A 25,619-nucleotide genomic window follows, 5' to 3' on the forward strand; every position below is an offset into this window, starting at 1 on the left:
ATATGCCTCAGAAAGTGGTAATATGAGTACGAAAGTATTGAATTGCCTCAGAAAGTGGTAATATGAGTATGGAAGTATTGATATGCCCGAGAAAGTGGTAATGTCCCTCAGAAAAGTATTGATATGCCCCAGAAAGTGGTAATATGAGTACGAAAGTATTGATATGCCTCAGAAAGTGGTAATATGAGTACAAAAGTATTGATATGCCTAAGAAAGTGGTAATGTCCCTCAGAAAGTGGTAATATGAGTAGAAAAGTATTTATATGCCTCAGAAAGTGGTAATATGAGTAAAAAAGTATTGATATGCCCCAGAAAGTGGAAATGTCCCTCAGAAAGTGGTAATATGAGTAGAAAAGTATTGATATGCCCCAGAAAGTGGAAATGTCCCTCAGAAAGTGGTAATATGAGTAGAAAAGTATTGATATGCCCCAGAAAGTGGTAATATGAGTATGAAAGTATTGATATGCCTCAGAAAGTGGTAATATGAGTACGAAAGTATTGAATTGCCTCAGAAAGTGGTAATATGAGTATGGAAGTATTGATATGCCCGAGAAAGTGGTAATGTCCCTCAGAAAAGTATTGATATGCCCCAGAAAGTGGTAATATGAGTACGAAAGTATTGATATGCCTCAGAAAGTGGTAATATGAGTACAAAAGTATTGATATGCCTAAGAAAGTGGTAATGTCCCTCAGAAAGTGGTAATATGAGTAGAAAAGTATTGATATGCCTCAGAAAGTGGTAATATGAGTAGAAAAGTATTGATATGCCCCAGAAAGTGGTAATATGAGTAGAAAAGTATTGATATGCCTCAGAAAGTGGTAATATGAGTAGAAAAGTATTGATATGCCCCAGAAAGTGGTAATGTTCCTCAGAAAGTGGTAATATGAGTAGAAAAGTATTGATATGCCCCAGAAAGTGGTAATGTCCCTCAGAAAGTGGTTATATGAGTAGATAAGTATTGATATGCCCCAGAAAGTGGAAATGTCCCTCAGAAAGTGGTAATATGAGTAGAAAAGTATTGATATGCCCCAGAAAGTGGAAATGTCCCTCAGAAAGTGGTAATATGAGTAGAAAAGTATTGATATGCTCCAGAAAGTGGTAATGTCCCTCAGAAAGTGGTAATATGTCTCAGAATGTGGCAATCTACTTTGGAAAGAGGTAATATGTCGGAACTGCTCAAACCAAAATTCATGTTGTCAGAACTGCCCTCATACCTTCAAAAACTACCCTAATCGGGGTCTCCTGGTGTGGTTCATGTGCCAGCAAAACCAACTACAAAGCTCGAACAAAATCCTACCACAACCTTGGCTCTTGGTGCAAGACAATCTCCGTATGTCCAGTGGCCTTCAAGTCATGTGACCCAATTTTTATCCCAACATAACTTGGGTTTACAATCATGAGCAAACAAGTTTCAGCAAAACATAGACTGTCTGACCTGGAATTGTATACACGCATCATGCGTCACCATAGCAACTCCACGTGATGACTGTTGAGCAAAAACCTCAAAACAAAACACTTGGTTTATGAGCATATTGTCCAGTATATTTCTGCTACATTATTTCATTGTATCACCCAAGTCATACATACAGTATTCACACTTCTGGAGTGTATGGTGATAATCAGGCGGAACGACTCACCAAAGTCACAAATATCCATATTATTTGCATCCGGATACCAGTTGTTCAGAAATATATTAAGTTACCCGAAAAATAAACCCTGACTTTTTAAATTGAACACATTTAACGCAATATGTTAAAACAACATATATATCATGTATACCACTCAAAAAAAATTAAAGAACACCCCATTTCTTCATTTCATATAACTATAGTTAAACTGTCATGGTTAGTGGGTATAGCCACACATAGCCTTCCACCTGGGGGTGTTCCTTAACTTATTTATAACTGGTATATTATGATAAATACATTACATGCTTTCAGATGTTCAGGCGTTATCGGTTATTCGATACATATTTCTGGGCATTGAATACTTGTAAACCAATGAGATTGCAGCACACACTTCACTTCATTTTACAAAGCTGAGTGAGTGAGTTTGGTTTTACGCTGCTTTAAGCTCTATTCCAGCAATATCACAGCGAGGGACACCAGAAATGGGCTTCACACATTGTACCCATGTCGGGAATCGAACCCGGGTCTGCGGCGTGACGAGCTAACGCTTTAATCACTAGGCTACCTGACCGCCCCTACAAAGCTGAACAAAGCTTATTATGTTGTAGAGTTTAACAGTGTGATGTATTACTATGTGGAGAATCATTCCAGCCTCAGTGATATTATGTACATTCTCTCTGAATACACTTCAGACAGAACCGCAAACACTTATGTACATCTGAAAGAGTTATTTCATGTTATTCTGTTTCAAACACGAAATAAACAAAAAGAGATTAACAGTAAATACTTTCCTCATAAACAACAAGGACACAGGAGTGTTTTTCTGACCCTAACGATTATTTCGATAGAATGACACATCGACAAATAAAAAAACATTTTTAAAACTTTTAAATGATAAAATTCTCAATAAAACAATCCAATATTTTGCCTATCAACCAAAATAATAGTGCAAACTTAGAAACACTATGAAACATCTCTCTTGTGCAACGTGTCTTAAAAACTCCAGATATGCAACAATAAACAGAATGTCTGGAAAAAGAAAACAAGCCTTGAAGTAGAGTGAGTGAGTGAGTATGGTTTTACGCCGCTTTTAGCAATATTCCAGCAACATCACGGCAGGGGACACCAGAACTGGGCTTCACACAATGTACCCATGTCGGGAATCGAACCCGGGTCTTCGGCGTGACGTGCGAACGCTTTAACCACTAGGCTACCCGACCGCCCTCCTTGAAGTAGAACAGCACTGTGTGTTCTTGGTGTTACACTACTGTCAGTGAATACTGGGATTAACACACCTTTCAACAGTATTTCATTTATACAACTTTGGTGAGTTTTGTGTTTGTTTGTTTGTTGTTAAACACCGCTTTCAGCATTATATTATGGCGGTCGGTAAATAATCGAAGTGTGGACCAGACAATCCAGTGATTGACATCATGAGCATCGATCTATGCGATTGGGATATGATGACATGAAACCAAGTCACCGTGCTTGTCCACCTGATCCCGTAAACCGCCTCTTACAACAAGCGTGGGTTGCTGCAGATCAGTTATAACCAGTATGGTCTCCACTTTGGTGAAGGCCAAGAGCCCAAGAATCATAATCAGGGCAGATTAATGATTTGAGGCAAGGGGGCCATGACACATCTGAAGGAACAAACTTTGTAAGGCAAATTTCAGCAGATTCGACCAACTGGCTATTTCAGCCTTAACCGGACAGCCTGTGTGGTGTGTGATTGGGTCTTTTGCAGGCATCCTCATATCGACTTCTTTTCAGGGAGACAGAGTTTGGTCAGTCTAACATGCCACTCACACATCTCAACATACTCATGCCCTTATGACCTTAACCTTCCTTGTCATCTCATCACCAATTTAGTCAATCTAGAGTGACACAGAGTGAGTGAGTGAGTGAGTTGGGTTTAACGCTGCTTTTAACATTATTCCAGTTATATCATGGCGTGTCAGCTTAATGTGGGAGGAAAGCCCGAAATGATGCAGGTCTAAGACTTTTACCACTTCGGTGAAACCCACGAGCACAGGTGTGGTGCTGACAAACCTAGAAACATAATTGGGGCGAACCGGGATTCTAACCCACAATTATAGGTTTCTGGCGTGCCTAAGGGACGCAACTCTGCACAGCGAATCGCGGCGCTTTAGACGACTGGGCCACCCTTGCCCCTGTAGTGACACAGAAAGGATCGGTACTGTCAGAGGTAAGCATTGATTGATATCTTCAAATAAATTATTAATGTAATTCGATATGTAGTCTGAACTTTCAAAATATCTAATTTGATGAACATTTTTTACACGGTCAAATATTGTTCAACACAAGAGAAATTTCAAATCTAACAGACACTGGCAGTGCTGAATGATTAGCAATGATCTGTCCTTCAAGACGGTTATGACAGCTGCCTTATACAACAGGGAACCAGGGTTTTGTTGTGTCAGTGAGTCCAGAGCTCTGCTCCATCTGGGTCAGAGCATCTTCAACCCCTGAAGATTGTGTAGGATCTGTACGGTCAGAGAGTCAAGAGCTACATTCCAACCAGGGCTAAAGCATCTGCACCCCATGAATGTTATGTACAGTCAGAGAGTCAAGAGCACTGTTCCATCCTTGGTTAAAGCATCTTCACCCCCTGTGGGTTCTGTAGCAAGAGTCAGTGAATCTAGTACTCTGTTCCACCCTGGGTCATAGCATCTTCACCACCTGACGATTCTGTAGGATCTGTACAGGTCAGAGAGTCAAGGGCTCTGTTCCATCCTTGGTTAAAGCAACTTCACCCCCTTTTGGGTCTGTAGCAAGAGTCAGTGAATCCAGTGCTCTATTCCACCCTGGGTCATAGCATCTTCACCCCCTGACTCAGAGAGTCAAGAGCTACATTCCAACCAGGGCTAAAGCCTCTTCACCCACTATATGTTATGTACAGTCAGAGAGTCAAGAGCTCCGTCCCAACCAGGGCTAAAGGCTCTTCACCCACCATATGTTATGTACAGTCATGTACAGTCAGAGAGTCAAGAGCTCCGTCCCAACCAGGGCTAAAGCATCTTCACGCCCTGTAAGTTCTGTCTCAGGTTGTGCTGTTCCTTATCCTGGCGTATCTTCTCCTTACCAAAGGCCACCTTGTTAGCTTTCTTCTCCTCTCGTCTTTCCTGAAGCAAAACATACCATAATATTAACAAAGCAGCACACTCATGCTGAAGTCTATCTTCAAAACCTATATAAAAGAATCTCACCCTATGAAAAAAGATTCAACCCTCTAGCATTTCGTTTGTTAAATGCCAGACAAGTCACAAATTCAGCCATAGCACAGCAGCCTGTTGAGTGAGTGAGTGAGTGAGTGAGTGAGTGAGTGAGTGAGTGAGAGAGAGAGAGTTGGGTCTAACGCCGCTTTTAACATTATTCCAGTCATATCACGGCGTGTCAACTTAATGTGGGAGGAAAGCCCGAAGTGATGCAGGTCTCAGACATTTACCATTTCAGTGAAACCCACAAACTGACAAACCTAGAAACAATAATCGGGGTAAACTGGGATTCGAACCCACAATCATAGGTTTCTGTCGTGCCTAAGGGATGCAACTCTAAAACAGCGAATCACAGCGCCTAAGACGAATGGGCCACCCGTGCCCCCCCCCCCCCCCACCCAGAAAAGAAGTTTTTACATGAGGATGCCTGTATAAGACCCAATCACACACCACACAGGCTGTCTGGTTAAGGCTGAAATAGCCAGTTGGTCGAATCAGCTGAAATTTGCCTTACAAAGTTTGTTCCTTCAGATGTGTCATGGCCCCCTTGGTTCAAATCATTAATCTGCCCTGATTATGATTCTTGGGCTCTTGGCTTTCACCATAGTGGAGACCATACTGGTTATAATTGATCTGCAGCAACCCATGCTTGTTGTAAGAAGCGGTTTACGGGATCGGGTGGCAAAGCAGCACAGATATAAGATTAAAGCAGCTAGACTGGTATACATCTAAGCTCTGCACACCTGGATTCTCCTTTATCCAGCCAGCAATGTATGTACACTGACCTTCCTCTCATCTTTGATGGCCATTTTCCGAGCCTTCTTTTCATCTGGCGTCTCTCCCCGAGGCCTGTATGTGCTGGCCCGGTCGGCCTTCTGCGAGGCGTGCATCTCCTTTTCTATCTGCTTCTGCGTCAGGCCGGGCTGCTGCAGCCCGTCAAGGGGAATCCCCAGCTTGGAGGTTAACTTGATGTTCTTATTCTAAAAACAATATCACTACATCCTTGTGGCAAAATTCTGAGATTCATGACAAAGGCTTTGGGGAATTATTTCATTGAGAGCCTCACTAGCAAAAATGTTAAATGCATAACTTTCAATACCAAACATGCTCTGTATTAGAATCTGAATTGTTGCTTCAAATAGTATAACCATTTAAATTCATCATGTTCTTGTAGCCTTGTTATTTGCTTCCCTATTATTACTCATGTTAACACATATATAGCAAACTTCACTTAAAAAAGATTAATTAGGCTTAATAAAATACAAGAAATGGTTCTGAGACAATGGCTTTTGAAAATATTGTGAGGGAGGGCAGTGTTTTTTTTGTTGTTTTTTGTTCAAGCTCAAATGTAACCAAATTTTGTTTGCAATAATTTCGGCGAAATCATGTTGTTCTTGAGAAGAAGATTTTTTCAGTTTTTAAAAAAAAATGGAAATGAAACATGCTGCGAACTTTATGATGATGCGGGCAGTGCCTGAGAACCAGGACTATTATATTATTAGCCTTACACCCTTTTGAATCTTTGTTACCATGCTTACAACAGAATGCTAGCAGAAATTCCCCACTTCAGTTAATGAGTATCCCCTATCCATGCTTCTGTCCTGTGTCTATCAGTATCACTGACTTCAGTCTACCAGTATGGATCATGCCGTGTAAACACGGCCAACAACCATCTACTTACATTTTGACTTCTTGGTTCTGATATCAACTTGGGATGATTGTAGAGATTGGAGTAGGTGCCTGAAGTAAAGAGGTATAGAGATTCACAAACAACGACACATCTGCAGGATAGGAGTGACCATTACTCTTGTCTCCGGACATAGAGGTGCAGCACCCCTTTAATTAGTTGATACAGTTCTCTCTACCCCCATGTGTAGGGTAAGTAGCATTCATTGAGTGACTTGAAGAGTGTATCACGAGATATTTCCCAAGGCAAGGGCGTTAACTGACTATAAGAGGTCCAGGTTCCACACTTGCCAAACTAGGTTGGAATTTCGGAGTTACATTTTGGTTGGACTAACGATTCTTTGCATAGACCAATCAAAATCGGGTAAATAACTTGACATCTGGTTCGTAAACAACATGGATTTCGATGTGCATATTTCGGTCGACTGTAGGGTTTGCAAATCATGTGTACTGTCAATTGGGCGTCAACAGATATTATGCAAATCTTTTTCATGATTTTAATATCAAGGTGCTCTTGTAGTTTGATGCATTTCGCGAGGTAAGGCCCGTTTTATTATAACAAAGATTTTGACTATCGATCAAATGGTTTTGACTGGGGCTGCCATTTTGTTTGAAGCAGTTGCAAGTGATATGAGAGGTGAAATCTGATTGGTCAATAGGAGGGACATAGAAGAGATATAACTCCAATAGCCACTGGTGGCGCAACGATCAAGCCTGCAAATTCCAGCCTAGTGGAGCAAGGGTGGAAACAGGACTTTTATAGTCAGTTAACGCTCTTGCCTCGGGAAGATGCTCTCTAATTAGGTAATAAAGTTTGTTCTACCCCCATGTGAAGAGTAAGTAACATTTACTGAATGACTTGGCTGGTGCATCATGAGATATTTTTAGGTATATTTAGTGAAATAAATTTTCCATTCTTGCTGACATTTGTCATAATAAAGGCCATGGGTATGCCTTGCAACATGCGTGTGAGTAGCACTTGGCTACTCCCCCAGGTGGTACAGGATATGCTTGATGGACCAGTAATAAGAGGTATAGGTCTCATATAATTAAATGACTCCCCTCGCTGGCGTATCGGTGGTTACTGAACTGTTGAGAACAAAGGAAACAGTGCAAGTTCATGATACAATAAAGTACACTAAAGTTTTCCCTGAACCAGTATAGTTATAGCACAAGGATGCTTGCCATATTTTTCCCTTAACGAAACTATTTCACAAATCAATAATAGATGTGGATACACCATCTTGACTGACAGGACTGATAGAACAACGTTACCAAGGATACGTTAGGTCACAAGGGGAGGTAATTTGAAAAATGTCATGACGTCAGCCAATGATTGCGTAACTCGAAAAGTGCACCTATCTGCACATTTGATCAAAAAGGGCACAGGTGCTCGAAAGTCTAGCACAATCGACACAAAGAGCAATAGCAGCTTCTAAAATCACCAGAGAGAGTAGTATGTGCGCCTAGAATCCCCATAAAGAAGCAGGTGCTTCTACAATCCCCACAAAAAGAAGCAGGTGCTCCTAGAATCCCCACAAAAACAAGTAGGTGCTCCTACAATCCCCATAAAGAAGCAGGTGCTCCTAGAATCCCCACAAAAACAAGCAGGTGCTCCTACAATCCCCATAAAGAAGCAGGTGCTTCTACAATCCCCACAAAAACAAGCAGGTGCTCCTACAATCCCCATAAAGAAGCAGGTGCTTCTACAATCCCCACAAAAAGAAGCAGGTGCTCCTAGAATCTCGCAAAAAGAAGCAGGTGCTTCTACAATCTTACATAAAGAAGCAGGTGCTCCTACATCCCCACAAAGAAGCAGGTGCTCCTACATCCCCACAAAGATGAAGCTCTGTCTGCATGACTCACTAAGTATAGATTCACAGTCCCACTTCTCCCCAGGCTCCTCGATGACCATCTTCACCAGCTCTGTGTCATCATCACTCTCAGAATCAGCAGTTACATTATTCCCAACTACATCCGACAATTTTCTGCAAGAACAAAAACAGAAATCTAATAATAAGCATGATAAGATGATAACAAAACATTAATTACTGGACATGAGATTCTGGGCAAGATAAGAATATGAAGAAGTGAAATATTATTATTTTTTGCCCTTGGTTTTACTTGAATATATCTGCTTCAGGCAAATACTCTAATCTCTACATTTATCCAAAGCTGGCATCAGAACCAATACAACATGTCCAAGCCTCCCTGATTCCCATTTAGCCTCCCCACTTGACACACCATGTTCATACGACCAAGTCTCCCTGACTCCCATTTAGCCTCCCCACTTGACACACCATGTTCATACGACCAAGTCTCCCTGACTCCCATTTAGCCTCCCCACTTGACACACCATGTTCATACGACCAAGTCTCCCTGACTCCCATTTAGCCTCCCCACTTGACACACCATGTTCATACGACCAAGTCTCCCTGACTCCCATTTAGCCTCCCCACTTGACACACCATGTTCATACGACCAAGTCTCCCTGACTCCCATTTAGCCTCCCCACTTGACACACCATGTTCATACGACCAAGTCTCCCTGACTCCCATTTAGCCTCCCCACTTGACACACCATGTTCATACGACCAAGTCTAACTGACTCCCATATAGCCTCCCCATGTAACACACCATGTTCATACGACCAAGTCTCCCTGATTCCCATTTAGCCTCCCCACTTGACACACCATGTTCATACGACCAAGTCTCCCCATTCACACATTAGCCTCCCCACTTGACACACCATGTTCATACGACCAAGTCTCCCTGACTCCCATTTAGCCTCCCCACTTGACACACCATGTTCATACGACCAAGTCTCCCCATTCACACATTAGCCTCCCCACTTGACACACCATGTTCATACGACCAAGTCTCCCCATTCAGACATTAGCCTCCCCACTTGACACACCATGTTCATACAACCAAGTCTCCCTGACTCCTATTTAGCCTCCCCACTTGACACATCATGTTCATACGACCAAGTCTAACTGACTCCCAATTAGCCTCCCCACTTGACACATCATGTTCATACGACCAAGTCTCCCTGACTCCCATTTAGCCTCCCCACTTGACACCATGTTCATACGACCAAGTCTCCCTGACTCCCAATTAGCCTCCCCACTTGACACATCATGTTCATACGACCAAGTCTAACTGACTCCCAATTAGCCTCCCCACTTGACACATCATGTTCATACGACCAAGTCTAACTGACTCCCAATTAGCCTCCCCACTTGACACATCATGTTCATACGACCAAGTCTCCCTGACTCCCATTTAGCCTCCCCACTTGACACCATGTTCATACGACCAAGTCTCCCTGACTCCCAATTAGCCTCCCCACTTGACACATCATGTTCATACGACCAAGTCTAACTGACTCCCAATTAGCCTCCCCACTTGACACACCATGTACATACAACCAAGTCTCCCTGATTCCCATTTAGCCTCCCCACTTGACACACCATGTTCATACGACCAAGTCTCCCTGACTCCCAATTAGCCTCCCCACTTGACACATCATGTTCATACGACCAAGTCTAACTGACTCCCATTTAGCCTCCCCACTTGACACACCATGTTCATACGACCAAGTCTCCCTGATTCCCATTTAGCCTCCCCACTTGACACACCATGTTCATACGACCAAGTCTCCCTGACTCCCAATTAGCCTCCCCACTTGACACATCATGTTCATACGACCAAGTCTCCCTGACTCCCATTTAGCCTCCCCACTTGACACACCATGTTCATACAACCAAGTCTCCCGGACTCCCATTTAGCCTCCCCACTTGACACATCATGTTCATACGACCAAGTCTCCATGACTCCCATTTAGCCTCCCCACTTGACACACCATGTTCATACGACCAAGTCTCCCTGACTCCCAATTAGCCTCCCCACTTGACACATCATGTTCATATGACCAAGTCTCCCTGACTCCCATTTAACCTCCCCACTTGACACACCAATTTAGCCTCCCCACTTGACACACCATGTTCATACAACCAAGTTTCCCTGTTTCCAATTTAGCCTCCCCACTTGACACACCATGTTCATACAACCAAGTCCCCCTGATTCCCATTTAGCCTCCCCACTTGACACACCAATTTAGCCTCCCCACTTGACACACCATGTTCATACGACCAAGTCTCCCTGATTCCCATTTAGCCTCCCCACTTGACACACCATGTTCATACGACCAAGTCTCCCTGATTCCCATTTAGCCTCCCCACTTGACACACCAATTTAGCCTCCCCACTTGACACACCATGTTCATACAACCAAGTCCCCCTGATTCCCATTTAGCCTCCCCACTTGACACACCAATTTAGCCTCCCCACTTGACACACCATGTTCATACGACCAAGTCTCCCTGATTCCCATTTAGCCTCCCCACTTGACACACCATGTTCATACGACCAAGTCTCCCTGATTCCCATTTAGCCTCCCCACTTGACACACCAATTTAGCCTCCCCACTTGACACACCATGTTCATACGACCAAGTCTCCCTGATTCCCATTTAGCCTCCCCACTTGACACACCATGTTCATACGACCAAGTCTCCCTGATTCCCATTTAGCCTCCCCACTTGACACACCATGTTCATATGACCAAGTCTCCCTGATTCCCATTTAGCCTCCCCACTTGACACACCATGTTCATACGACCAAGTCTCCCTGACTCCCATTTAGCCTCCCCACTTGACACATCATGTTCATACGACCAAGTCTCCCTGATTCCCATTTAGCCTCCCCACTTGACACACCATGTTCATACGACCAAGTCTCCCTGACTCCCATTTAGCCTCCCCACTTGACACACCATGTTCATACGACCAAGTCTCCCTGATTCCCATTTAGCCTCCCCACTTGACACACCATGTTCATACGACCAAGTCTCCCTGACTCCTATTTAGCCTCCCCACTTGACACATCATGTACATACGACCAAGTCTCCCTGACTCCCAATTAGCCTCCCCACTTGACACATCATGTTCATACGACCAAGTCTAACTGACTCCCATATAGCCTCCCCATGTAACACACCATGTACATACAACCAAGTCTCCCTGACTCCCATTTAGCCTCCCCACTTGACACACCATGTTCATACGACCAAGTCTCCCTGACTCCCAATTAGCCTCCCCACTTGACACACCATGTTCATACGACCAAGTCTCCCTGATTCCCATTTAGCCTCCCCACTTGACACACCATGTTCATACGACCAAGTCTCCCTGATTCCCATTTAGCCTCCCCACTTGACACACCATGTTCATACGACCAAGTCTCCCTGACTCCTATTTAGCCTCCCCACTTGACACATCATGTACATACGACCAAGTCTCCCTGACTCCCAATTAGCCTCCCCACTTGACACATCATGTTCATACGACCAAGTCTAACTGACTCCCATATAGCCTCCCCATGTAACACACCATGTACATACAACCAAGTCTCCCTGACTCCCATTTGGCCTCCCCACTTGACACACCATGTTCATACGACCAAGTCTCCCTGATTCCCATTTAGCCTCCCCACTTGACACACCATGTTCATACGACCAAGTCTCCCTGACTCCCATTTAGCCTCCCCACTTGACACACCATGTTCATACAACCAAGTCTCCCTGACTCCCATTTAGCCTCCCCACTTGACACACCATGTTCATACGACCAAGTCTCCCTGACTCCCAATTAGCCTCCCCACTTGACACACCATGTTCATACGACCAAGTCTCCCTGACTCCCAATTAGCCTCCCCACTTGACACACCATGTTCATACGACCAAGTCTCCCTGACTCCCAATTAGCCTCCCCACTTGACACACCATGTTCATACGACCAAGTCTCCCTGACTCCCATTTAGCCTCCCCACTTGACACACCATGTTCATACGACCAAGTCTCCCTGATTCCCATTTAGCCTCCCCACTTGACACACCATGTTAACAAGGCCACGTCTGCCTACTCACACTTTAGCCTGCTCCTTCTCAAACTCATCTAGAACACTGTCCAGTATCTGACTGCTGGGTTCAACTCGGCCATCGATGTCCTCATGGTCCAGTGCTCCAATCTCGCTCTCATCATACTCCTCGAACAGCTGGAACAGATGGACTTACACCATGAGCATCTACTGGCTGGCACAGCAGTGAGTGAGTGAGTTGGGATAGTTTTACACTGCTTTTAGCCAGTATTCAAACCGCTTCAAAAGAACATGCCTTAATCACTAGGCTACCAAAAAAACATGATAAAAGAGTACATGAGATTCAGCTTAAAAAGAATATTTACATGACCAGACATTCTTATAATATGTCAAAATCAAACGATAATTACTATCAAATCATGCATCGTAAAAAAGGGTTTAATTTAAATCCAACTTCTGCTTGGGTACTCCACCTTTTCGAATCTATCATCGAGCAGCGTAAGCCCCTCCGTTCTGCGAATGACAGAGGAGGTCATGGAGTACTGAGTGAAACGGGATTTTGTCTCCTCGTTCTCAAACATGTCACCATCGCCAAGCTGGTCCATGGCCTCGTCAGAGAAATCTGCTGCATCTGATGCTGCGTCTTCATCATCAGCCCTGGAAAACAAGGATGTGAATGAACATGTTGAACGAGATAGTTTTACGCCCCACTCAGCTATATCACTGTGTCTTGTAGCGAGTTTGGTTAAATACCGCCTTGAACTTGTTAAACAGTATTTCAGCATGCTCAGTTATATCACAGAATGTCAGCTAGATAGGTAAGCTCAACGTGATGCAAGTTCAGTCACTCTGGTGAAAGCCACAACCACGATTATGGCGTTGGCAAATTGGGAGACATGAACAATGAGTGAGTGAGTATTGTTTTACGCCGCTTTTAGCAATATTCCAGCAATATCACGGCGGGGACACCAGAAATGGGCTTCACACAATGTACCCTTGTTGGGATTCGAACCCGGGTCTTCGGCGTGACGAGCGAACGCTTTAACCACTAGGCTACCCGACCGTCCCGGGAGACATGAACAAGGGGTACCTGGCAAGCTCCTCACAGCGATAGTACGTTCCCGGAGCTCTCTATACTATCACTGCCACCAGTCAAAACTCCCCACTGTGAATAGGTGGCTACAACCATGCTTGGAGTTAGACTCGCAACCGAATGACCGTTATGTTTACAAACAAGTGACGACTGTCGTGACGCCGAATACACTTATCGCTGCTAAATTACTTTCTTCGTTTGTCAATTTGAATTTCTGTTTCATTAAAACTATCGCGTTATTGATATAGTAAGAATGTAAGGGAGAAGTTGGTTGATTTTCCGTTAGTCTGCAGTCTCGAACCAATCTGATTATCAAAACAACAAAGTAAATTCATCTGGAAAACATGGTCAGTCTTTAACCATTTCAAATTGAAATATGATGGCATTCCCAAAGACATAAACAAAAGTATAAACGTTACTACATATGGGGTTGGAGGGCAAATTTCAAGATTCTTGTAATGGCCGCGCCCACACTGGTGGCACCGATGTTACCGAGAGTGTAACGAAGGTGTCACGCGCTGGGAAGGAGCTTGGGTACCTGGGGCCTAAGGGACGCAACTCTGCACAGCAAATTGCAACACCTTTGAAGACTAGGCCCATGCTTAGTTTCTCGTGCATATTTGTATGCAACCACCTCAAATTGCGTAATGGTAAAATTTCTTGCCGTATTCTACACATATATAAGATGGCTATGCAATAAATCGCACAGCAGGATGAAGAAAGAGGCATGGTTTATTTCACGACAGAACATTGTTCTGTCATGATGTCATTTCTGGAGATTCGTAATGGTAAAATATTATGGCGTATTCTACACACATACTCGTGTTATCTAGAGCTCTGAGCGAGTAAGCATTCTATAACACTGCTACAGCAAATTCATACAAACATAGGGCTTCAACATGGACAGGCCTATTTCACAGAACCCCAACCATTATCATAACAACAATAATGGCTCTCGTCCAAAACTAAGGAGACATTAGATCTACATACAAAATTAATTCGACCTCAGCATAGTGTTTTGCATTAACGAAAGAGTATGAATGCTCCTTACCATTCCCCTTCCCCCTCCCCATGACCCCCTTCTCCAACAGCATCATTGGCCTTCAGGACAAAGTCATCATCCAAGACATTCTCAGGGTCATCAAAATCAAAGTCTTCATCCAAGCCTGCAACAATGTCTGGATCCCAGTCTAATCGTGGACCTGAAACCAATCACCTTCATATTAGAAGTCTGTGCCAAAAACTTTTCTTTTGGAATAATCTTCAGCAAAGTTTAGTCCTAGCTTGTAGACCAGTATAATGTGTTTTACTAGACCAGAAGAAATTTTACAAGACTCATGCTTTGGACTAGTGGCTGACGTCGCAGACAGCATTACACATTATCTGTAATCTACTATACATGAATATTCAGGATATCAAAGAAGCAGCATTGGAAATTGGCATTCGTCCTGTAGTCCTTGCCAAACTGCCCAATAGTTAAGGTAGTAGAATTTGTCATTTTTAAGGGTTTTGCTATATGTCATCATTATAAGGACTAGTGGACTAAAAATGTTAGTTTCTACCACTGAGAAGTGTTCATATTTTTAATAAGAAGTGTAATTAATGACTAGACACTGAACAAGACTGATAACTGGGCAACAGGACGAATTTCAATTAGAACCATTTATCCTATAAATAAAACTTAGAGAAATGTTTTTGTTTTATATCAACTGACCTTTTAACAGGTCAACTTATCTCATTAATGACTTCAAATACTGGAAGATGAATTACTTCAAAAGATGACAATACAGGAAGGGAAGTAATCCTTTGACCGAGCGAGACCACGTTTGTCTTCAGTGAGTGAGTGAGTTTGATTTTACGCCGCTTTTAGCAATATCACGGCGGGGACACCAGAAATGGGCTTCACACATTGTACCCATGTCGGGAATCGTACCCGGGTCTTCGGCGTGATGAGCGAACGCTTTAACCATGAGGCTACCCGACCGCCCCATGTTTGTCTTCAGTCAGCTCTTATACATGCATGGCAGCGTTAGAAATTCGCACTAGTCCTGTAGTCCTTGCCAAACTGCCTAGTTGTTAAAGTATCGTAAGGATGAGCAGAAATTAGCCACTTTTAAGGGGTTTGCTATATGTTGACATTATAAGGACTAGTGGACTAAAAATGTAAGTTTCTACTGCTGCATGGCATACTCGGGACCTATCGTTCCCTGGGTCCCCATGGACACCTTGATGTACCCCGGTAGACAATGTAAGGTTAGGATCACCTGAGACAGGAGCTGCCTTGTTGAGGAGGCCGACCTCCGTCTCTACTTGAGAGGCAAAGACAGTTGACGGTAGCTTCAGTATAGGATCCCTTGCTGTCGCGTCAGACTTAAAGATGAGGATACGGATAATAAACATACGACATATTTAAATCGATATCAACAACACTCAACAGCAAGTACAATATCTGAATTATTATTGATTGACACATGTCTATCCTTTCATATATTATTAGATTCTTCACCATGTTAAACGATGTAAATCCATGTTTTATAAACGAAAATCACCTTGAACATTGTGCATGTTGTGTGAGATGAAACAACAAAACTTCCTGTCTAGACTTTCTCACCAGTTACCATGGTTACATTGCATATGCATGCACTGATTTGAATGTTATACTGTAAGAAATGTTTTAACATCATTTAGCAGTTTCATATGTGTACAACTGTCCATGGTGTATAATATTGTGTTTGATGTGAAAGGACAGTATGTCATCAAAGCTAGGATATTCTTTACCTTTAAGAACATTTTTGGTAGTAAATCTCCATGACAAAAGTCATCAATGTTTGTACAGCAGATTGGGACATGTTAACCATGTTAATAACACAACTTGAGAGCTGACAAGTTTATAAGTAAGTGTGATGCAGGTATTGGATGTCTGCCACTTTGGTGAATGGGCATGGTGCTGACAAACCTAGAAACATAATCAAAGTGAACCGGGAATTGAACCCACAATCACCTAAGAGGCATAAGTCTAAATAGTGAATTGCAGCAACTGAATATTTCCCCAACAATTACATAAATTACATATTGAAAATTATTTCTTAAACTTTAGTATCCATCGTCCATTGTAATAAAATTTCAGAAATAATTTTCAACACAACTGTTAAACAATATACAGAGCTCCAGATAAGCTGCGTATCTGCGTGAAATACGCATCAGAAATGCAGAAATACGTAGTAAAATATAATCCAAGCGTATTAAAATACGCAACGAACATTACAGATACGCTACAAAAATATAATTTGTGCGTATCATCAAAATATTGTGAAGTAACCCTGCGTATTCGATTACCAAAACTTATTTTGAAATTATAAACGGGCATTCCATCAACCTTGCCAAACTCCACTATGACAGTCACATCATGATCATTTGCCATCACACTTTCGTGTGGAAGTATCGTGGTATTTTTAGTCCTATAAAGCTCTCGAACCCACACAACACCAGTTTGCAGGGACTAGATGAATAGTGTTTTTAAATATTTAACTTAAATATCCACATGTGTAAAAACTAGTGGGTAACAGAAATTTGAATACGCAGATAGAATTACTGATACCCAATGATTTTAAAATGCATGGGTAAAATACCCACAACACCAAAAGCTTATCTGGAGCTCTGAATATAAGCTCTCTACCATGTCTCCATAGAATCGTGAGGTGAACAAACCTGTTTAACTCCTTGCGAAGACTTGGGAACACGGACACTTTCCACAGGTTCAAATTCCACTGTTTCATCGACATCTTTGAGATGTTGAAGGTAGTCATAATCGTCTTCAAAGAACACACCAAACTCACGTTGAGTATTCTTACGTTTCTCCGCTTCCTGTATCAAAACATCATATATAATACTGAAAAGAACTGATTTATATTTGCCATGTCAACAGCTACTTACTCCATGCACACACACTTCACAACTTTTGATAGGGATAAACAGACATGTCATTCTATTTAAATATACACTTGACATATTCATGATATTAGAAGTTTTGTGTATCATGGAGAATTACAAATATCCGTATCAAAAGTGGAATAGTATATAATGATGATGACATGGTCGTCATGCAGTATTTTTCTCCTATGTCTTCCTCAAAGCATATGTTCATTGAGCAATAAACATGATAAACCCATTAACATGATCAATAAGACCATGACAATCAAACAGTCCAAAAATATCTCCCTTTCACATGTTTCTACAGATCCATTGATAATATAGATGGGGATATTTTATACAAGCTCACAAAGTTGGAAGGCTAAACATGCTAAAGAAGTTATGAATATGATCATGATTATGACCACATTCAAATCTTGTGAGATTTCATTCGGCGGTTCACAAAAGGTCGGTCTGATGTGACCAGTAATTGATCTGTACTCAGATCTTTGTGTTGCGGTAACAAGCACTATGATCTGATTTTAATGAGATTGTGGTCCCTTCATACCTTATCCTCAACAGGCAGGAGGACACGTTGTCCAACATCATCGCTGGCCTGTAAGGGATCCTTCTGACTTCTGTGAACTAAGCGGAATGTTTGTGCATTCTTCTTATCAATAAACTTCTTCTTCTTTCTGTGAGGCTAAAACAGATGACAAATTTATGAGAAAATAGTTGACAAAGACAAGTCATATAAAGTCTAAACTTGATATAAATAATGTACGGATGTCCCTGAAATTACATAAAAAACAAGGTGCCTAAAGGGGTTTTTGATCGGAGAGGCATAACTAACCCTAAAGATCATAAAAGGGTGCTAGGGTTGGAAAGGGGTTCCAAGGGCTAAGGATAGAGTTGGGGGTAACTTACCCTATCCCTAACACAACTAACCCGAAGGATCGAAGTGGCCTGAAGAGAGATATATATGAGAAGATGGAGCCACAGCCACAAGCCTCAGCCAATTAGCTTAATATAAACTGCACCCAGTAAACTGATTTTGTTGACTCAATAACATGAGCTGGGTAAAACCCACATATGTACGTCAATATTCATATTAATATCAGAAAGTACACGCATCCCTACGATTCCCTATAGGAAAGATATTTTCATCAAAATGCTGCGACAGAACAACTGTCTCTGTGTCACGTTTATTAGATGTTCTGAGACACGTTTAAGTACAAACAGGATTGCTAGGAGACAACGAATCTGTGAACAACTGAACTCTTCATTCAGAAATATGTACATGCCCTATTCTGTGATCAGCTGTGCAAATAACTCACGTATTTGGATTTATCGTATTTGTATCAAAATATACCATTTTGTCAAACGAAATACACAGTCTGTAATGCTTAAACAATAAGTCCACCCTCACCATCTGGACATGAAATTAACAACAAATCCAATCAGTTTAAGCACATATCCAACTTCAGTAATGAATAACAACGCAACGTGCTTTCCAACCGGAAGTTGCAACAAACAGATGACTTAAAAGTAAAACACAAAGTTAAAACGAAATAAGAGTGCCAATGTGCTGAAACATCCAAAGAATATTGTCTATATATCAAACATAACATATAATTTTGGACAGTCATATTCAATAGAAAGAAAGAAATTCGATGACATGTGTATGTCTCAAAGAAAATATTTATTTTAATTATTGTATTCCGACATCTTATTTTTTAAGTCAACCTTTCAAAACATGGCGAAAACCGAAGATGACGTTTACAAACCAGACATCACAATTTCGATCAAAGACAAAAAGGTTCCTGGTGGAATATTCTGGAATAGGTACAGTAAAAATCACTAAAGCTCATGATTGTGTGTATAAGCTAATCTGATCCAGACTGTTGTCACATTCTCGGCAGTCAAAGTTCAGAGAAGTTGCGGTGCAAACTGTTAGGGCCTAGATCATACTAGATGTGGTTGGGAGTCTCGGAAGATCAGAAGTGTGTTAACAAGTCGTTCCGATTCACTGCGTTAATTGATCTTTACCTATTTGAGGGCAGCGTGATCACTGATTTCTTATATGATTACAACCAAGGAGACAGCGAACCTGTAAACATAATTTATGTAGAAGCTACTGTAACACGTAGACTAGTCGCTACTTGTATTCAAAGACCATATATATATATATATATATATATATATATATATATATATATATATATATATATACATAGGCATTCTGAGAGAGCAGTACTCACTGACTAACAATGCTGAGTAAAGCAACAACCATTTTTGGTCTTTCAAAACCTCAAATTTCAGAGCTAGTACACTTTTCCTGGAGGGCTTTTCAGGATTTATTTGGTGTCTCTATGCACCATCATGATTTCGCCCTCAAACCCCCAAAATTTGGTTCTGGGCCGGAAGAGCAAAACCTAGCCATAATCAACTCTAAAATCTCTTCGCTTTCGTGAAGCTACAGTAAGACTGGTCACGCTACTGTAAACACGGGATATTGCTTTACCAGGACTCTCAAATTACAAGAAAAACACAGAAATGCGTATATCGTAATCACAGTAGTAATTTAGTAGATGCTGAAGTATAGTATAGTTGCACAAACACTAGTAGCACGGGCGCTTATCTAAACAAGGGTAATCAGGTGTTTTTATAGCAATTACTCATTTCTCGCTTTCGTAGGACAAATACCCCAACTTGGGTTTTCGTTTTACTGATACTAGGGAAAATTGGATTTTCTCTAACCAGGCACGACACCCAAAATTTAACTTGTTTGTAAACATGATAAATAGGTAATGTCAAATCTGATAGTATTTATGTCCACCCACATTGCTCATAGTCTGATGTCCTAGATATATCTTTCCTAATATCTTTCACACTGTTGTGTTGTGAGATACATGTAGTGTGATATCAAAATACCTCGAAAATCGTGAAAATGGTGTTCCCATGAAAACAGGTGATGGGACACTAGTATTCATACAATATGTATATTTGTATTCGCTGTATTTATATTTCATGAATCAATATTTACTATGTCTATGCAATGCTTCGTTACAGACAAGAAAAAAGGCAATGGGCCTTGGCCTTATTTGCTGGGACATCCATGTTATACGCATCTCGTACAATCATGCCGATGGCGGTAGTTGCAGTTTCAGAGGAGATGTCTTGGGACAAGACAGAAGCAGTGAGTTTACTTTGATAATTCTTCTGACTTTTTAATACACATCTGATAAATAAACAATGATGAGTCTTAAGATGATTGAATAGACTATAAAAATAGTTCCAGGGGATGGCGTTTAAGGAACTATATTTAACATGCACATGGATGCATGTTGACATGAAAACCTAGTCAGACAAAAACAGGGTGCACCCTGGTCCCATCAATTTATCAAAGTTGAAACATAGATGATAAACTAGTCTAAATAAATAAAATCGCAAATCTCTGATGACTGTGTCATGAGTTTATATAAATTAATGACTTAATGCTGTAAAACATTAGAGGAACATATATTCATAATCTTGCAGTACCCAGTTTGATGACATCAAGAAAACATGACAAAATTATACACGACACAGGGATTAGTGATGTAGCATGTTACATAAAGCTGCACTGGTGCAAGGATTATATGGTTAAACTGAGCCATGAGTAACCTTGCTTTATTGAAACGCTAACCTAGTGGTTAAAGGGTTTGCTCGTCATGCCGAAGACCCGGGTTCAATTCCCCACATGGTTACATTTCTGGTGTCTCCCGCCGTGATCTTGCTGGAATATTGCGAAAAGCAACGTAAAATCATACTCACTCACTCACTCACTCACTCACTCACTCACTCACTCACTCACTCACTCACTCTCTCTCTCTCTCACTGGCAAATATTTTGTATAGAAAGTCCTGAAAACATCTTGTAATTTTCATTCGCTAGGTTTTGTTCTTTCCATGTATAACAGGCCAAGTCAGACCTACTCGATCCAACTATTCCATGCATTACAACTGAACGATATTGATCCAGTTCAGATTGTAGGGACAAATTATTGATGCCCAGAAACAGAAATCAATAGTTTGCATCTATATCATGCTACATTATAACAGCTAATAATATGCCATCTAGGGATGTAACGATTCACAAAATATTCAGTGCACTGCGATATGTGATGAAACAAGTTATACAAAACAGTAACGTGAGCTGCTGTATCATATCAAAATCATAAGTGATTCTATTTTCATGATTATTAGATTAGGAACATGTTATATTTTCCATCTTGGTATTCATATCATGCTTTTGCAGCGATAGAAATTGGAACTCGTCCTATAGTCCTTGCCAAGATGATCAATAGTTAAGGTTGGTTGGTTGGATTGTTGTTTTACGCCGCACTCATCAATATTCCAGCTATATGACGGCGTTCTGTAAATAATCGAGTCTGGACCAGACAATCCAGTGATTTATATCATGAGCATCGGTCCACGCAATTGAGATACGATGACATGCATCAACCAAGTCAGCGAGCCTGACCACCCGATCCTGTTAGTTGCCTCTTACGACAAGCATAGTCGCCTTTTACGGCAAGCATGGGTTGCTGAAGACCTATTCTTCCCTGGATCTTCACGGGTCCAATAGTTAACTATAAGAACTTGTAGAAATATGCCATCTTGGTATTCATGTCATGCTTTTGATGAAAACAAATCAATATTCAGTCATCAAATTCACTGCTCCATGTACATGATGTAATAGATCTGGTTTACTCCAGTGTGAGTGGACAAGCATTCTAACAAAGACACTGTGGTGTTGCATAGCAGAGTTATGATCAATAGCAATTTTCACAACAGCTGTGAGATGATTTTTAACAAAATGTTTTACAAGAATGTGAAAATGGCAGTCAATATGCTGCTTTTGAAAATGATTGAAGTCATTTTCTCATCAGATAAAAGAAACATGCCTTGTCATGTGTTTATTGTGCTCTACAATACTGAAAGTTATTCCATGTATTTGTAATTATTTGTCACAGTTAGCAGGGTTAGTATTTTAGCAGCGTTAGAAATTGGCACTTGTCCTGTAGTCCTTGCCAATAGTTATGGTATCATAAGGACTAGTAGAAATTTGCCATTATAAGGGTTTGCTCTATGTTATCATTAAGGACTAGAGGACAAAACATGTTAGTTTCTACCGTAGTTTTAGGTTTATGGAAAGAAAATGTACACAGGTTCGGTTCAGTTTCTGGAATTGTTTGGCCTGGTTTCATCTGGTCATTTTTTGTGAAACTAATAAAAGACATAATGTAAAGTTAGAATTGTACGTGGCGTAATCATGGTAATAGTTTTTGATTAATAAAGGTTTTCAACTGAACAAAATATCATTTAAGTTTCATTTATATTTTTAAGATATTATGACATCTACATCATGTACATCAATGTCAGTTCACAAAGTTTTTGTTTGTACAAATGATTCTTAAAACTTTCCAGTATTACCTCTTTGCTAGGTGTATTATATCACGACCCTATCAGAATACATGTCATGTCATGCTTCAGTGTTTTGTTACAGCTTTACAGGCATCGTAGAATAATTATTACAATCAGGCAATAGTGCTTTTATTGATCCCAATAATGTGAATACTATTGTAAAAGTTCATTGTCGCCAATCATGTCTCATCCAAGTGTTGTTTGATTCAGTGGAGGACCGGAAAGCGTGGGGCTAGTCATAAGGCCAATATTACCCATACTTTTCGCACACTGCTTTTATCACACACATTAGCTACGTTATATTATAATGAGTGAATGAGCCACTTTGAACAATATCTCAGTTTTGTGTCTTGTCAGCTTAATGTAAAAGAAAAGCCTGATGCAAGTGTTTGGCATTTACCACCTTGGTGGAACCCACAAGCATAGGTTGTCCAGGGTATGGTCCTCACCGTCATAGAATATTAATAGGTTGAATCTGAGGTTTGAACCCACAATCATAGGATCATGGCACACAAAAGGGACACAACCCAGCATAGTGAATAGTTTGGCACCTTTGATGACTGGTAACCCACCCCCACCCATAATAATGAAAACCATGATAATGACGTTTTCCAGGAAAATTATCCAAAATATATGTTTTCATCAGGGATGCTGCTTGATGTGTTCATGGTTGTATATCACTAGTTGTTTACATATTTCCTTTTCAGGGCACTGTCTTGTCGGCCTTTTTCTGGGGGTACACCATGACACAGTTTCTGGGTGGGTACCTGAGTGACCGCATCGGTGGGGACATTGTCCTACCCATAGCAGCATGTCTGTGGTCACTCATCACATTCTGGACGCCACAAGTTGCATACCTGTCAACAGACAAACACATGTCTCTCTACATCGTTGTGTTGTCCAGAGTCCTGTTAGGAGTTTGCCAAGGTAAGCTCACACTGTTCTATGATATATGTTTTGTGATTTTGTTTTAAAATGGTGAGTCTGACTATCCAGACTTTGGTCATTTGGAGATTGATGCTGAATTTCTTTATTGAGTTCATTTTGATATCATGAGGTGGTCTCAATGATAGCATTCAGTTAACTGATTATTATCTACACCTGATCTCATCATCAGTATCATCAGCACCATCAGAGAACCATGCTTGTCGTAAGAGGCGACTATGCTTGTCGTTAGAAGTTACTAACAGGATTGGTTGGTCAGGCGTGCTGAATTGGTTGATATATGTCATCGTATCCAAATTGCGTAGATCGATGCTCATGATGTCAATCACTGGATTGTCTGGTCCAGACTTGATTATTTACAGACCGCCGCCATATAGCTGGAATATTGCTTAGTGCGGCGTTAAACAACAAACCAAACAGTTAATCTGTAACTTTGCTTTAAGCAAATGTAGATTTCCATAATCTTTTGTTGAGAAAATGTTTATTTGATATGCCATACATTATCATATATGATATGACGTGTTTATTTCAGATTTTCATAAACACATTAGTAGTGTATCATTATGTACATTTGTTAATGCTAGTTAGATTAACTATTACATAATTAGTCTCCAGTGGCACAGACAGATACTCACACTATTGGGTTATTATCTTCCTCATGCAAAACAGTTTGTTGTCTACCAATGTATAAGATCAATAACGGTGCACATCACTAAGTGATATTCTAAATAATGTTCCTAACAGAACAGCTTTCACTCTGTCACCTCTTACCCATCTATTACTGCAAAAGCTAAAAGGTCAAATATGCAATGATTATGAATTTATTTAGCTGTTAAATTTAACTTAACATGGTTATGCTGGGATTTATCTACACCTGCTGAGAGGCCAATATTCAGCCCTAAGTCTGCAGCTAATGTCAGTCAAAAATTTAAATTCGAATTAAACATTTCCCAATTCATGCTGTTTATGGCTTTGTAAGATGACTTGTAATACAAATATCAGGATAATGTAGAGGAAGAGTCCTTAATGCTTAATCTAATATTATTGCTTTGAATACAATGTGAAAATTCAAAGTTAAAATACCTCTTTATTTAGGACAATAAGAACTTGAACAAAATATAGATTTTTTTCAATTTGCCTGCCAAGGGCAATTAGTTTGGAACCCTAGATAAATCCCGGTTGTGAGATTGGTTATAGAAAGTTCATTTCTTTCTTTGAACATCTTGAATAATGAATAGGGATGTCAGTCATGCCAAAGAAACCCGGGACAATGACAGCTTGTGCTGTTATACCTGGGTGTGGATGCAGTCAATAATCATTGTCAGGCAGGGGCGGTCGGGTAGCCTAGTGGTTAAAGCGTTCGTTCGTCACGCCGAAGACCCGGGGTCGATTCCCGACATGGGTACAATGTTTGAAGCCCATCTCTGGTGTCCCCGTGATAATGCTGGAATATTGCTAAAAGCGGCGTAAAACCATACTCACTCACTCACTCATTGTCAGGCAGAGTGATCAAGAATTCAGACACATTTGCATCACAATAGAAATATTTTGCTGCAGCACTGAGGTTTGATGCCCTGCTTCATCAAACAGGAAATCACTCAGATACAAGATATGTGCTGACGTTTTGTTTCTTTCTTATCATAAATTGCAATAAATTATCATATATTATAAGAGGTTTCAGATTTGGTACAGTTGATACCTTAATTTTGCAGAG

The 25,619-nt window shown here is 41.0% G+C and overlaps 2 protein-coding genes across 2 annotated transcripts in view; one reads left to right on the plus strand and one right to left on the minus strand.

Annotated features, from left to right (window-relative positions):
* Positions 1–1,541: 1,541 nt before the first annotated feature.
* LOC139478224 (protein LTV1 homolog) lies at positions 1,542–19,010 on the minus strand. The gene is made up of 11 exons (XM_071260624.1): positions 18,922–19,010; positions 18,061–18,195; positions 17,292–17,447; positions 15,848–15,953; positions 14,635–14,785; positions 12,964–13,147; positions 12,540–12,667; positions 8,421–8,542; positions 6,550–6,608; positions 5,654–5,848; positions 1,542–4,775 (listed from the first exon to the last, which is right to left on the minus strand). The coding sequence occupies exons 1-11, from the start codon at positions 18,922–18,924 to the stop codon at positions 4,662–4,664; spliced, it is 1,353 nt and encodes a 450-aa protein (XP_071116725.1). The 5' UTR covers positions 18,925–19,010; the 3' UTR covers positions 1,542–4,661.
* A 247-nt stretch (positions 19,011–19,257) lies between these two features.
* The window catches only part of LOC139478225 (voltage-gated purine nucleotide uniporter SLC17A9-like), a 36,439-nt gene continuing 30,077 nt past the window's right edge, over positions 19,258–25,619 (plus strand). Inside the window, exons 1-3 of the mRNA XM_071260625.1 lie at positions 19,258–19,337; positions 20,565–20,691; positions 23,668–23,887. Of these exons, the coding sequence (XP_071116726.1) occupies positions 20,611–20,691; positions 23,668–23,887 (301 nt within the window). The 5' untranslated portion in view covers positions 19,258–19,337; positions 20,565–20,610. The remainder of the gene's footprint in view (positions 19,338–20,564; positions 20,692–23,667; positions 23,888–25,619) is intronic.

Source organism: Haliotis cracherodii, unplaced genomic scaffold, assembly GCF_022045235.1.
Source record: "Haliotis cracherodii isolate W230 unplaced genomic scaffold, xgHalCrac1.p SCAF_4, whole genome shotgun sequence".
NCBI lineage: Eukaryota > Metazoa > Mollusca > Gastropoda > Lepetellida > Haliotidae > Haliotis > Haliotis cracherodii.

Coding starts and splice junctions, on each gene's coding strand:
- LOC139478224 (XM_071260624.1), bottom strand. Junction 12,668..12,963: donor TCGATGATAGATTCGAAAAG/GTGGAGTACCCA, acceptor CATCTGTTCCAG/CTGTTCGAGGAGTATGATGA. Junction 4,776..5,653: donor CCATCAAAGATGAGAGGAAG/GTCAGTGTACAT, acceptor GTTTTGCTTCAG/GAAAGACGAGAGGAGAAGAA.